Source organism: Dermacentor variabilis, chromosome 1 (genome assembly GCF_050947875.1).
Source record: "Dermacentor variabilis isolate Ectoservices chromosome 1, ASM5094787v1, whole genome shotgun sequence".
Classification (NCBI taxonomy): domain Eukaryota; kingdom Metazoa; phylum Arthropoda; class Arachnida; order Ixodida; family Ixodidae; genus Dermacentor; species Dermacentor variabilis.
Genome location: NC_134568.1, coordinates 12,240,349 through 12,255,996, shown reverse-complemented (window position 1 = coordinate 12,255,996; position 15,648 = coordinate 12,240,349). Strand labels below are relative to the sequence as shown.

The 15,648-nt window shown below is 43.5% G+C and overlaps 1 protein-coding gene across 1 annotated transcript in view; it reads right to left on the bottom strand.

Moving 5' to 3' along the window:
• Positions 1-15,648, bottom strand: part of ValRS (Valyl-tRNA synthetase) — a 108,686-nt gene that overhangs the window by 54,228 nt on the left and 38,810 nt on the right. The window contains exons 9-13 of the mRNA XM_075684804.1: positions 12,831-13,016; positions 6,533-6,657; positions 5,826-5,929; positions 4,788-4,869; positions 172-248 (exon numbers count right to left, since the gene is read on the bottom strand). Coding sequence (XP_075540919.1) covers positions 172-248; positions 4,788-4,869; positions 5,826-5,929; positions 6,533-6,657; positions 12,831-13,016 — 574 coding nt within the window. The remainder of the gene's footprint in view (positions 1-171; positions 249-4,787; positions 4,870-5,825; positions 5,930-6,532; positions 6,658-12,830; positions 13,017-15,648) is intronic.

Below are 15,648 nucleotides of genomic sequence, written 5' to 3'. Positions count from 1 at the left end.
TGCCAGCAATGCCACAGGAAATAGTCATAAGGCAGCATAGACAGATTCTGGGCACTTTTTTTTTTCCCACAACCAAATTTTTATTGTTATCTATTTAAACTTCTTGAACACTCCTCGACATTGCATTTGCGGTGCATACTCCACTTAGTACTACAAAAAGCTGAGGCTCACCGAACGTCCTCGAGAAAGTAGTTCCAGATTTTGATGTGGTGGTCAGGGATCAGTTTCAAGTTGCCCTCCCTTACATCCTGTAAGAGAAAAAAAACATGAAGAGCAAGTTTAGTGGGGCACAAGAAGTTGCCTGGCATGGTGATGGAAACACACACACAGATACGACAAAAAAAAAGCAAGATAACAAAAATTATGAAAGCTAATCAGCTTCTCAAAATTTCTTCAAACGTTCCAATGAAGAATACAGAGCAGAGTGACCAGTTCCACTTTTTATAGGCAGTTTTAGGCTCGTCCTTTTCACTGAGCCACTTGCGAGAATCATCAGTGAAAAGTTGGTGATTTGACAAACACTCTCACCTTCTGGTGCATTCAAATCATCAGGTATTCCAAACTGGCAGATTAATTTGGGCCCTCCAGCCCCAAGAAACATATTTTCAGTGTCCCATGACCAACCATTGGCACATCTGTTTCATGCTGTGCAAGAACCATACTGTTACCAAGGTTACAATGCACGCCATAGGTATCTAGTTTAAAAAGTGATGAAACCAAACACATCTCTGCTGGAGTCACCACATGCTCATAGTGAAGTTGAATATGGATGTGCTGACCAATGGGTGATGCCTCACTTTAAAGATGTGATAAATGTGTCCCACATCATTCATGCTTTAGATACACAACTTTCATCAGACACAAGAAGAGCAACCTAACAGCAATCATCATTTGCTTAGTGCAATTGTAAGGTAGACCTCTATGGTGGTGCAATAAACAATGGCAACCATGTTTTGGTCATCCTTTCTTGAGAGAGCTGGCCACTTCTCAAAATGTACATGGAAATGAATGTACCGAGTCAGATTTTAATATAATTTCTTTAAATAAGATATTCAATTTGCTTTAGGTTACTTTTGAACAAGTCGTGCCATTTATTTGGGTTTGCTTCCTTCCAGTGAAAATGCTACATCGCCAAACAGAAAAAAACAAATTACAGTAGACTTCCTGGTTAATTTGATCCCTAGCGAAAGTTCCGGCCGGCGCGCATACATTTCTGTGAGCCCAAACTTTTATTATTTTCATCCTAAATTTGCTGGATATTCGAACTTGAATGGTCAGCAAGCATGCACCTGACACCAATGGTGAGCCCTCTAGTGCCAGCATCCATCTTGGCGGAGCTTAGGGGACAGTGAATATGTCAAACACATGCTAAAAAAAAAAAAAATCCCCTGCTGAAAACGGCCATTTTCAGCCTGCCACAGGATGACTTTCATGTGAAAACTGAATAATTACAGTATTTACCCAATCATAAAGTGCACTTTATTTATTTATTTTTCAAATAATATTAGTCCAAAAATTACCTGTGTGGTGCAATGAAATACAAAACCAAAAACGCGTAAGAGCCAGTGTCACCACTATTGCCATCAAAAGATTGCAACTAACCTACCATGCTTGCATAGCTCAACGACAATGCACCGCTTTCAGCCCTCGATTATGCAGGCTCATTCTAAGAGATTCGACCACTTATAACGTAACCACTTATAGTACAGGACTGGCTATAATGCGATCTTTTCCGATTATCGTTTATCCTCCCATAGAACTCCATATACAGGCATACCACTTAAAGCACAGCTGAGCTATAAGTGGTATAGGTCTCAGTTATAGGCATACCGGTTATAGGTATACCAGTTATAGGTCTCATGCACTGCTGTTTCAAATCGCAGATGCAGCGCCACTGCAGCGAGTGCCGGTGAAAAACCTGTTTTCTCTGATCTCCGCCACACATGGGTGAAAATGGCCCCTAGCTACATGAACATGTGTATGCGGTTCGAAATAAACTTCTGTGTAGTGCTGGGTTGCGCATAGATGCCACAATGGCTACAAAAACACCACCTGGAAGCTGACAAAGGTGTAATGTTATCGATTTCCCTAAAGGTCATACGAAGCTGATTGCAGCTGTCCGACATATGCAAAGTAAACAAACACGTCTTTTCTTCGCATATTTTCTTCTGTTTGCTCTTCAAGATATTATTAGGACATAGTTGTGCATGTCCCTTTCATTTTCATTTATTGTTAAGGGTGGGTGAATATTCAAAGTTTCAAATACAAATAGAATATTACAAACTAAATACTTATATTTAAAAAGGAACTATTTTGTATCTTCAAGCACTGAAACGGACCAAATATTTTGCAACAACCGACTGTTTTGTTAGTCTTCCCCATCTACTAAACGAAGTACCGTATTTACTCGCATAATGATCGCACTCGCGTAATGATCACAGCCCTGAATTTTGTCATCAAAATTCAGATTTTTGTTTCTTTCTTGTGTAATGATCACACCCTGAACTTGTTGTAGCGATAAGTTGTGTGCCAAGTCTAGCTAATGATGATTGCGCTTACCATCTGTCAAATGCTACGCGAACGACTCTTGAAGACATACCGAGCGGTCTGCATGCACCCACATTCTTAAGCAGATGCCCCATTTCATTCCTTTCATCACTTTCCGCACTTCTATGAAAAAAAAAAAAAGCTATAACCAAACTTGCCTCAGCTTTATTATTTGCAGGCTTCTAATGGTTTTGGTCAACAACAACAGCATAAAGGGCGCCTTTCAATTCTTCTCATCTGCACTCGTGGGCACGCAACAAATCGCGAGCGGCAACGATAGTGGCCACGTTTACACTGATATGTTAGAAGTGTACCCTATTCATACACCGACGCTTGTAACGCAGCTGAGATATTCGCCTACCCTTAGCGGAAACGTGCCGTATTAGGATAGCAGTCAAGACAAATGCTACAGTTTCCGCAGCATGCCCGCATATGTTTCTACGTCACTGGCAGCTAAGTGCGCCCATCTCTGTTTCTGTCCTCTCAAAGTGGACATGGCTACGTTATTGTCGCAAACTTACCGATATTAACAATATTATTCATTACTGATACGAAAGAAACTGTTTCAATGCACGTAATATACTCACGAGAAGAAAAATAATCGCGTTTGGCGCATTCGGCTTGCTCCGCCGCCATTTTTGTTTTGGTGTCCCACACTGACAGCAGCAGCCACCTGCTTGTCATCCCGAAGCAAATGCGGGATGAAAAAAGAAAATGTTTCTCTTCGTGGGAAATTTAACCCGTGTAATGATCGCACCCCTGAATTTGCATCAATTTTTTTTTACAAAAAAGTGCGATCATTATACGAGTAAATATGGTATCTCAAGTTATCAGAAGTGAAACGACAAACATAGTCGAAGGAATGCAGAAACAATGGACAATTGAAGTTTTGTTTTTGATTTTGCGGCGTTAGGCCTACATGACAACCTGTGAGTGTTGCTTGCAGTCTGTCATTTAATGTTTTCGGCTGTGTAGTCATGTAGCATTTTTATCTTTTACGCTATGACCAAAGATGTTTTTCTTGTAAGTGGTTCTTTTACATGTCTTTATGGCGCACACAAATCCTTCAGCAGTGTCTTTTTTTTACTACAACTAGATTTTTTTTGGCAACCATTTATTTAGTGTATTTCTAATTCACTCCATAGAGCTGCCAGTCATTAAAGCTTCTTTTCTAACAGACTCTAAAGATGTTGAGACGTAATTTGTGCAGTTTTTAATGAGCACAGTTTTTAATGGTAAGCTGCTGCCTCTCTCTCTCTTTTTTTCTATTCAGTACTGGCATGGTACATACACATGCAGAAATAAATATTACTGCTGTAAACCCATATATGCATCGGCAGTTCGCTATTCGATTCGATATTCAATACTTGCTGTACTATTCGTATTCGATTCGTACACGAAAAGTGCATGTGGTATTCGCCCACCTTACGTTAGTGAACATGCAACGTATCAAAATTCAAGCCATTTCATGCAGGTGCACCAAGCAAAAAGCGGAGCACGTTATCTGTGGAGCACTTTATCTGCCTTCATTGACGGCCTAATCTGATGGCGGGAGCTCGCTTTTAAGCTGGGCCACTATTCACAAAAGTTACTTATGCTAGAATTGCTCATAAGATAAAACTACAGCCGATCCGGATGCCTGATCTATGAATAGCGACAGCTGCCGGATGATGGCAATTAAAAAGCACTTATGAACGAGATAATGTGTGGATACGGGCCGGGCCTGGGCGACCCGCTTTTGGTTGATTGTCCGGAGGGCAGACCACTTTCTGCTGGCGTCAAGCCTGGCCTGGGCTGCCAAACTGTGGCAGGTGCACATCTGTAGCCCCAGCCAATGCGTGAGCAGGCAATTTTAAAACGAGCAGGTAATTTTTGGACCAATTTTCTTATGAAAAAGGCAAAGGTTAGGATCAGGTAAATATGGCAACCATTCATTGTGATCTGCATTTTTATTTAGAAATCTGCCAAAAACTGACATTTTCAGCAGTAAATAATGAGTCTCTGACACATTCGCTGTCTTTCAATGCAGACGTGCTGCAGCCATTTTGGTAACTATTGAGGCCACACATGTGCACGCTGACAGGTCAAATTTGAATTATTGAATAAGTCAACATCATGATCGAAATAACAAAAGTTTTGGACCATACAAATGCATGGGTGCCAGCCAGGACCTTCTGTAGAGATCGAATTAAACGTAACTGCTGTACTTCATGCACACAGAATATTGTATATAGACCAACCTTAACAGCCTCGGCAGCCATCTTTGAAAGGCTCACAAACCACTGGACTTTCGGCATATACTCCACAATGTCCTTGGACCGGCTGAAAGAAAATCGGGCTTATTATAATGTATGCATCTCTTAAATTACACTTTTTATTGATAAGGTTACTGCTTATTCCTGTGAAAAACTCAATTAAATTTGCACACTATCATCTTTAATAAAGTCAAAGTTAAGATGAAAGAGCTTTTTCGCCACCTATACAAAGCCATCTGCAAGTGATATTCCTCCCCTTCCTTCCTTCTATCGGAGCAGAGTGCCTCAGTCACAACCTTTTATTTTTTTTACCTGCTTTTGTTACATGGCACATGGGCGAGAGCTGAAGCCATTCCAATCTGCATTTTTACTCAAGTGGCAGTGGTCCGTGTATGAAGAAGCATTAATGGTAGAAAATGCCCAAGCTAGAATGTCTCCCTGAGACATGAGCTATACATGGTCAGCTTGGGCAAAAAGCCAAGTGGACGCACCGTCATGCTCTGCCCAGTCACCTTTTTAGTAGAGCAAAAGCAGCGTTTTACGTTCTGCCGCTGGCATGAGCTTTGCGTGCGTGCGCACTAGCATTCCCCATGAGCGGCTGTGTGACAGTTGCTGGGATATGATAGTCTGAGCGAAATGCCACCCTAAGTGTTCAGCTAAAACTCTGCACTGAGCTTGCACCTATATCAATGTCACAGCATCAGTGTGATGTTTCTCTAAAGGTATAAATGAATCTTGGTGTGTCATGATGCAGCCACACACTCACTTTCAATGAACCTTGAAACCAGAAGTCACTGAAATTTTCAAACATAATTGGTTCCTTTATGCGAGCTTGCAGAAGGGAGACAATGGAGCTCATGGATATCAATAATCTTTGCTTTCTATGGTCCTAGAAAGTGTGCATATGACTGTAATAAAACAGGGACAGTGCTCAACAAGTAATTTACTGGAATTCTCCGAACACAAGTATTAAGAGACAGGAGCCTCGTTCAATCACAGTAGTTTGGAGAGTGTCAGGAGTACCTGCAAATGGGCACAACCATGGGGTTGTCCTTGGTGCCTCGGTAGAGCCCCTTTTTCTTCAGGGCCTCCAGGACAGCCTTTCGGGCTTCAAACCGCTTCATCCCCTATAACATGCCCAGTATGGCATACTTTTTCACAAGTTGCAGCAATTAAAAACATTAACAAGTAGAATCTCAGTACAGCAAACACAGAAATAATGAAATATTAAATATAACAAAGCAAATTTATAATTTTTCTTTTATATCAGCATGCAACAAATATATGCTTAACGAATACCAAATATAACGAAGGTATTTTCGTATCAAATCCAACTTCATTATAGCATGGTTTGACTGCATAATGGTACTATGAGCCAATATATTGGGCTTATGTACTTGATTCTAACAAGCACTTTTTTTGGGGTGGGGGAAGCAACAGACTAAAATTGAGATACACATTAAAATCAAATCCTAAGGAAAGGCCCCACTAGCCACATTCATCATCACTGGCATCAAGCCTGCCCAGCATAGAGTGAATCGGGCACATCCTGCACACATTTCTGCATGCTCAGTGCACCCTGTGTTTACAGATGTCACAATTTGCGCAAAGGCACTTATAACAGTATTTCTATTTCGTACTTACGGCCTTTTATTTTCTGAGTAATAAAATATGCTCCCATTTATTACGATCATCTAAATGAAGCAAAGCTTGCATGATGCAGAGCTCACCGAAAACTCTCCGCAGCCTGACGAGATGGTGCCGTCGTCTTCAAATATTGAGATGATAGGAAGCTCATGGCGCATGGCAACATCATAATCATTGTGGTCATGTGCTGGAGTGATCTTCACTGCGCCTGTACAGCAGAGGTCACACACACAGATTTGCAGTAGAAGTCAGATTGAGACAAAAACTCAAAAACCAATCAGAATCTTGCTACGTTGCAATTTTTGGTGAACTGCAGTTGGTAGGTCAATGTTGAACTGAAACTGACAGAACATTACATTATATATTACGTATTTACTGATATAATGAACACACTTTTTTTCCTAAAACATTTGTGCAAAGTTGGGGGGTGCGTTCATTATGCTGGGTAAAATTTCGAGCGATTCTTTTTTTTTTTTTTTCATGGCAGCCTCTAAAAAGTAGGAGACACACGGTATGGTGCCGCGTCCGATGCACCGGAACGGCAGCCACGTCCGAGGCGTTTTGTCATGCTGTAGCACCAGATCAGATGCCTGGCATGCGCAGGCATCCAATTCGTCGCTAAACTACTACAAGATGCCTCATTTCCAGCGGGTCGGATGTTGTATCGGAAGCCAAATCATGCCGCGTGCCTCGTACTTTTGTCACATGCAGGGCGTACAATCAGGCGCTATGGCACGGCAAAACGCCTTGAATCCGGCTGCCGTTCCAGCGCGTCAGATGCAGTACCACACACGCCGAGTCGTACTGTGTCTCCTACTTCACGGCAGTAACTTCGGGGTACAATCATTGTGTGAGGAAAAGAAAAAAAAAAGCCCTTATTGATTGGAAAAGGGGGGGGGGGTGCATTCATGAGGTGGGTAAATTCAGTTAGTCTCAGTAACAAGAATGCATTGAACGAATGTATGACACTGCTTAAAGGTGTAATACTTCACAAGACATGGTGTACCTTGACAGGCTATGGGACTCGGCTAACAAACAACAAACAAGCCATAGGCAACTAACCCTAAAGCGTCTCCTACTAACAGCAGTGGCATAACGCACAGACAACAGTTCCATGACACCACATGCTATTGCTTATACGAAGGTACATACAGTAGAACCTCATTCATATGTTTTTTAAAAAGAAAGAACACAAGAAAAAATTTACCAACCGGGAAAACATATGATCCGAAGTCACTACAAATTTAGCACACCTCACTGTCATCGCCATCTATGCAATGCTAAGTGTCGTGTAAATTGTTGCAGCACGATACACCAACGTATGCCGAGCTGGTGAGACTCATGCAGCCGATTTCGTTTTTGCAGCTTTGGCAAGCTTACATTCATGCTCCCCAAATTTGGCCTGGGTCAGTAGCTTCTTCAGGCAGGGCATTCTGGCATTTTGTGCCCACTCCACCAGAATCGAGATGCCTCGAGTTGCGGTGCAAGATGCTTCGCACATCAGGCGGGTAGGCCCAAGCGACCCGAGATGCACTTTGTCGTTTTCTATTGCGTAGTGTTTTAACGCGTTCCGGCACTGTGTACGCAATTGTGTACACCAAGATTGTGCACGAACAGCAAAAGCATTGTTGAAAATAATGATACTTAAAATGTGTTGCATACATCTCGAAACACATTTAATTGGAATAGTGCTGCTAGTTTGAATACTAGCATGTGGAAAACATCTTAGTACAACGAATGGGAAGGTGCATGGTTGCGTGTTGTTGCTCGGAGTCAGTATGTCATTGTACGTAACAGGTTCACCTCTTTCATTGTTTTTTACCAATATTTTGCATCAGGCATTATTCAAGTGGCTGCATAGAGAATTTTCAAGCCTGTTGGATATAAATAGTTTATGTTATCATTTTTGATGTTCCCGTAGTGAGTTTTCACATGGATACCACATTCTGTAAACTTCACTAAAGTTCACTAAAGCATTGAAAACTCTTTATCTATTCTGTAGCTGTATTATTTTTACGATTCTGAAGATTAAAAATGCGGTGGAATTAAGTTTTCAATCAACAAAATAATTCAGCGTTTGAAAGGATTAAGACAGCAATGGGAAACCGAAATGAAATCAAGATGGTGGACGACGCCAGAATGCAATGCTGCCAGAGCAAAACATGATGCTCACTTCGTGCCACCTGCAGCTGGGAACGGGGTGCATTTGAGTTATTGCCTATTGAAAGCGTGCTGTATGGTTCCAATGGCATTATGCCAAACGTGCTGTGAAACTGATAGGGTTGGTGGCGAGAGCTGTGAATGCAATGTGCGACAACCCACAGAGGAGATTTGCTAGTACCGGATGAAGAAACTTAGTGCGTGCTGGCATTTTCATGCGACACGGGCAGGCAAGTACAGTGAAACCTCGTTACTATGAATGCCACATTAACAAACTTTTCAGAAACCCCCTGCTGACTCCTTATACTTTCAATGTAAAAATATTTCAGTTGTACAAACTTCAGAATACCGAACTTCCCTGCGATGTTAACAATGTCTCAGTACTACGAAATAATATTCCTAAATCTGGGAATTCCTAGATTTCCGTGTATCCTTCACGGCAGCCGAAACAGTAAGCTAGCAGATGACAAGGCGCAGAGTGCGCACGTTACGGTGCATGGGTTCAGAAAACCTGAGACAGCACCCGAGAAAGAAAGCTCGGGCAAGCGGAGGAGACGACGCATATTCGACCAATACAAATATTCAACCATGACGCTGGACAAGAAGGCCGCCATCATCAGGCTTATCGAGCAAGGACGGACCCAAGTCGATGTCGCGAAGGAGTTTAATATCTCCAAACAGACCTTGTCTGATTACGTCAAAAACATAGAAAAGGTCTTGTCTGCAGTCCACCAGTCACACTGCAAAACTACAAAAAATTACCAGAAAGGACAACATCCGAAGCTTGAAGAGGCCCTGCAGCTGTGGTCTCCTGCATAATGCGCCTGGCCATTGTCTGCTTCGGCTCCTCCATCGCCGGTGCCCTTTGTGTGTTCCGCTTGCCATCGTCTATCTTTGCAACCGTTCGCATATCCTACAAGTTTCTACCGTCTTTATGAGGCAATTTTCAACCGTCTTTACGAGACCGTTGTTGTGTTTAGCCTGCCGATTGTTGTGCAGTCGGCCACGATGCGCCCAAAGAAACTCAAGACGCTACACGCGTCCAGTGCAAGGAAGCATTTTATGAAGCTCGCCCGCATGACAAAGCTTGCCGCTCGCTCGCATGCCGATTATGATCGCAACAATGGTTCCTGTGGGGCAGCTTCTGCTTCATCTACGCAAAGCGTGGGTGTGTCGACACTTTTAGCAACAAGACTCCTGCTCCACCGGCGAAAAAATTTGTCATTCTGTAAGAGTCCACCTGGTGGACTGTCCATTTCAACCGCCGCTGACTGGCTGGGGCCACTCGTCTCCTCCTCGCTTGTACATCTCCATCCAATCAGCAGAGGCCGAAATGGACAGTCCACTAGGTGGACTCTTACAGAATACCCCTCCTGGTGTCTCGTGCTCATCGACAGCGGCTTCCACATCCTCTCTTTCATCTGCCTCAGACAATGCGATCGCGTCGTCCACTGTGCACTTGAAAACACATTTCCCAACAGGTGAGGAGAAAGAGGCGGCGGATAAAGAATGCACTGGTGTGCAACGAGGACTTGTCGCTATGTCAACGATGGAGCGAAAATTTCAAGCAATGGAGCACGACCCTGAAGGTGCCACCGCTAGTGAAGGCGAAAAATTTCTCCTTGTGCAAATGGATGCTTCGCGACTGAGATGAAGGTTCAAGGAGGCACCCAACTTGGACTTGCAACAAAGCTTGAGCTGCTGTTTACATTGTGGAGTAGTTGCAAGCTCATGGAGTTCTGCTCGTCAGGATGACTCAATGGCCTTTGACATAAATATAAGAGCCATTGTGGCAACAAAACAGATAGGGAAGGGACAAACAGCCCTCAATGACTTTTGGACAGCGATGAACATGTCCCATCGTGGCCTGCATCATAAGACTTTTCAGAAGCACTTGAAGAAATTCAGGTAACCGCAGACACTGTGCATAGACAAGTTCTATGCAGAATCTGCTTCTGCTGTGAAAACCACCTACAAGGAAGTGGATCCATATTTCAGCAGGGATATCACAGTAAACTTTGATGGAACATGGCACAAGCATGGCCACACGTCCCATATTGGAGTTGTTGCAATAATTGAATATCGTATGGGCCTCATCTTGGATGCCATTGTTTTAGTATTGAACCAGTGCCTCGGTTGCCAAGTAGGACCAAAGCCTGGAGACCCAGGCTACGCAAGCTGGCAGAAGGATCACGTGTGCCAGAAAAACGCTGACTCTAAGTCTGGGAGGATGGAGGTTGAGGCAGCTGTCATCCTTTTCTCACGTACGATGCCAAAGCACAACCTCCGTTACATAACGCTCGTGTCTGATGGGAGATAGTGCCACCTTCTCTGCACTTGTGCAAGAAAATGTTTATGGACTGATCCCCATTTCGAAAGAGGAATGCCTGAACCACGCCCGGAAGAGGATGGGGACAGCATTGCGCAACCTTGTGCAGAAAAGTGACAAGGCTTCACGAGGGAAGGGCAGGCTGACAAAGGCCCTCATCGACAAGTTGATAGACTATTATGGCTGGGCCCTACGGACAATTCCAACGATGTGGCTGCAATGCAGTGTGCAGGGATGGCATCGTACCACCACGTGACATCGACGGACGAGGATCCTCACCCCGACTTGTGCCCTGAGGGTGCAGACTCTTGGTGTCGTCATAATGCCAGCAAGAATGATGGTGTGCCACCTCCGAAGCATTGGTACAATCTTCCAGGCTATGTTGCAGAAGCACTGCTACCTGTTTATGAGCGCCTCTCACAGGCTTTTCTTCTACAACACTGCCTGGGAGCAAAGACGCAGAATGCATCAGAATCATTTCACTCCGTGTTGTGGCCCCTGATGCCCAAAGAGCAGCATGCGTTGCTGATTGCTGTGGAGACAGCACTGCATGAGGCAGTTTTAAGATATAATGCTGGCTGCCACAGGGCCACCCAAGATCTATGTTCATCAGTGGGGCTAACACCTGGTCACCTGGCCATACAGCCGAGAAAGATTCTATGCGCTTGAAAAAGACCAAGAAGCAAGCGCATGAGAAGGTGGAAAGGTGGCAAAAGAAGAGTGTACCTAAGGACATCTCCAGTTACGCTGCAGGGTCAACTTAGACCAATATATGTGCTCAAAACTTTCAAAGCTCATTTTCTCAAAATGACTTTTTTGGCTGGTGAGGCTGCTTGTTCCAGCCATATCTCTTAACCACTCATCAGGTTCCCCAAGTTTTTTTTTTTTTATTGTGTATCTGAATAAATTTCTGAGGGCAAGACAAGCCCTTTTTTTACATATATTGTGTCTGTGATTTGTGATATTTAATCAAAATTTGATTGATAAAATCTTCATCACCAACACTAAATTCGGTCGTCTGCAAAAATTTTTCAGCAAGGAAATTTAAAAAAGAAGGGCTCTGTCTTATCCTGAGGTATCCATCTGGCAAACATCATAGTGAATTTCACAGTTGCAGCACCTTTTGTAAATTCTCCAGGCCTGGAATGAGAAAACCATGTGCACTATTCTGACATATTGCTGTAACTTGAGAGCCAGTGAACATAACTGCATGACATTTTGTAGTTCTACTAATGCTTTTGCTATGAGTCTATCCTGAAAATTTCATTAAGATATCTCAATAAACAAAAAAGTTGGTATCCGAGGGTAGCCTCCCCCATTAACTGGGCCAACTCAGCCACTCAGCCTTTCATGGTGCATTTTCTCAGCTACGGCATGCACCTTTTTCTGTTTAGAGGGCTCATGAGGTGGTGCTTTCAATGGGAGGTCATCATTACCCATCTCCAAATCCCTTTTCCAACTCCCAAAATTTGAGTGCAATTGCTTGTGCTCTGAGCTGTCTTCCTCATTCCCACATATGCCTATCTTGGGTGTTAAAATGTGTGGTGCATGACTACGTCATGCTATTGTTGCTGTACCACTGGGGTGCCTCCACTTTACACCCTGGCAATAAGAGGACTATCTAGTTTCTGAAAATACAGAGGTACTTAAAAGAAAATGTGACACTTTCATGAGAGGAGCCTCTCCTGCATTCATTACTTGTGAATGTACTTGCAGGCGCATTAATCCATGAAAAACAATATTTTGAGGTTCTTACTCCTGCAATGTTTTTGCCATTCTGTCTGTATCTAAATGAAATGGTAGTATGTCTCTTACCCAGGCTAAACGATATGTAGCCAATGGTGGGAAAGAGACAAACACACAGTCATCTACGACGAATTTTTCCCACTCACCTGTGCCAAATTGCATGTCGACAAACTCATCAGTGACAATGGGGATCTCCCGATCACAGAAAGGGTGCACCACGTATCTTCCAAGCAAGTCAAAGTACCGTGGGTCATTCGGATGTACAGCCACAGCGGCGTCGCCCAGCATGGTCTCAATTCGCGTTGTTGCCACCACCACTTCCTCATCCGTTTCTGTGACAAATCAAATAGGGAGGAAATGGTCAAGGCATCGCAAGCAGTGTCGCCATGCAATGTGTTCAGAAGGCATTATGTTCATTTGCACACCACCCGTTGCTTCAAGGAGAAAGAATAATTCGCATTTTAATGCTGTAGCAGCTATCACCAGTGTAATGAGCCAAAACCAGGTATAGATTAGAGATCCAATGCCTCTTACTCCGACTGTCCCGAGACTGAGCTCTGCGAGTCCCTTTGGGTTCCACAATTAACTTTCTTGTTTTCTATGTGCATCTAAAATGATACTTGTGCACCTACACTTCCATCCTTCTGTTCAACACTGTAGATATACCAATCACTTGCTTACCTTGTCATTTTGCCACTAACATGTATGCTTTTAGGGGTGTGCGAATACTAGAATATCACCAAATCGAAACGAATCGAATAGTGAATGTTAAAATAATTCAATTTGCGAATCGAGTATCTATTACTCAATTTCTCAAATTTCAATATATTCAGTGTAGAGAGCCATGTGGTGTCGCGTGCTCTGCAGAGCCCCTCGTGCTCGATTCCACCCAACCGAGCGTTTCACTTCATTTTTGGTACAAAAGGAGCGCTGAGCACGCCGCAGATAGGCGGTTACACACTTTGTCACTGCAAGCGCACCCGGATGTCAGCCCGATGAAGAGATCACACATACATAGTATGGCACCGCGTCGGCCGGGGCCGCCTTTTTCAGTACAAGGTTCGGCCGGGTCGACCAGACCAACCAAAATTATAATGCGACGTGAACATAGGGAACAGCAACAAAAGCAGCGTGTACGTATTTTCTAAAGTGTGAAAGCATGTGCAAAGATTGGGCTGATCAGCCGCCGATGGGCAAGCGGGTCATGTTGGACACTCGGCAACGAACTTCACGTCGCTTCAACAGCCGTCAATCTAACCCGCACACATTATTTCAGGAACGATCACTGATGAGTCCCCTTTACCACAGAACACCTATAATACTTAGCCTTTACCAACACATTAGCAGCAAGCATTCTGCAATGGCTTGCGCTCGGTTACCATATCGGTAAGCGGCGAATTTTCGTCACGGCCACACTGCCTAGGCTATTAGCCCTAGTTGGCACTGCTTCTTTGGGCGTTGGCGACTAAAGTTGCGGTTTGGTGCCGAATCGATGCAGATCTATTCACAGTAGCCGCCGCGTGAGATTCAGAAAGCCAACAAACCACCTTGAAAACAATAACAGAAAACAGGGCCCAAAAAAAAAGGAAACAGATTAAAACCACACAGCTCACTTAACCTCAACATGAGCTCAAGCTTTCAAAAATTCTATTTCTTTTTTGATAGAACAAGCGAAGGCGTGCTCATACATCCACCACTGACATGTATTTGATATACCTCCTTTATCTCCCTTTCTGTCTGGTCCTTCGACCGTGTGATAACTTTTCTGTGATGGAAGCACGGTTCACACATGCATCTTGCACAGTGCACAGCTAAATTTCCAGGGTGTGAGATCTGATTGCAAGAAAAATTATGTTTCCTAAGCCTTTTATTGATACCCCCCCCCCCCATCTTCCCATTTGGCCACTATAACTTCCGCCACAGGATAGAGGTATACTGCCTATGACACAAATGGAACAATCAACAAACTTCTTTTGGTCATTGTTCGGAACTGCACTTCCATGACACAAAAGTTATCATACGGTCAAAGGGCCAGACAGAAAGGGAGATAAATGAGGTGTTTCAAATGCATGTCAGTGGTTGATGTGTGAGCACACCTTCGCTTGCTCTATCAAAAAATATAGAATTTTTGAAACCCGCGAATCCACACAAAACCAGAAAAGTGCATGTGACAAGCATACATGTTCATGTTAAGAGAGCTGTGTGGTTCGAATCTGTTGTTTCCTTTTCTGGGGCCCTGTTTTCTGCTATTATCTTTCAAATTCTGTATATGAGGTTAATGGCGGAATGAAAATAAACCAGTTGTCAGTTCGCACATCACCCTGTCTGTATGTTTTCTTTCCCCAGCCTTTCAACAAAACTTGAGACAGCGCACTCAGCTGTGAAGTCACACCAGCTAGCCCCTGTCACAGCTTTACTGACTAGTTTTGTAAGACTGGTCTAACTATTCTTTCTTGAATTCTTGAAGGGATATTTAGGCCAGTCTTACAAAACTAGTTAGTAAAGCTGCAAAAGGGGCTAGCTGGTGTGACTTCACACACAAATATCTGAAAAATATGTATACAGTTAAACGTAGCTATAACAAGTCAAAAGTTCGGGTCAGAATGTAATATACAGTGCGACCTTTGCTCCAAAATGCAGTCGACTTTCCTAGCAACGGACCCTGATAATCCAACAACAAACATCTGTTTTATCCGAAGTCCATAATATCCGAAACGCCTTACTTCCGAAGCTTTCGTCGCAATGTCTAAAACTTTATTGCAAAAACTGAGTGACAAACCTTTAAAGTAATAAACAAACAAGAAAAGTCGCAGTTTCGGCAGAAAGGCGAAGCATCGATTGCGTTAGCAAATTAAGCAAGATAAGCACAGCAGCAGCAGTGAGCGAATAGACCTTCATGCTGTCTCTCGCTTCAAGGCAAACTCAATGTCGAAAGCGCAGCGCATATGAAGTTACCAGCACTGG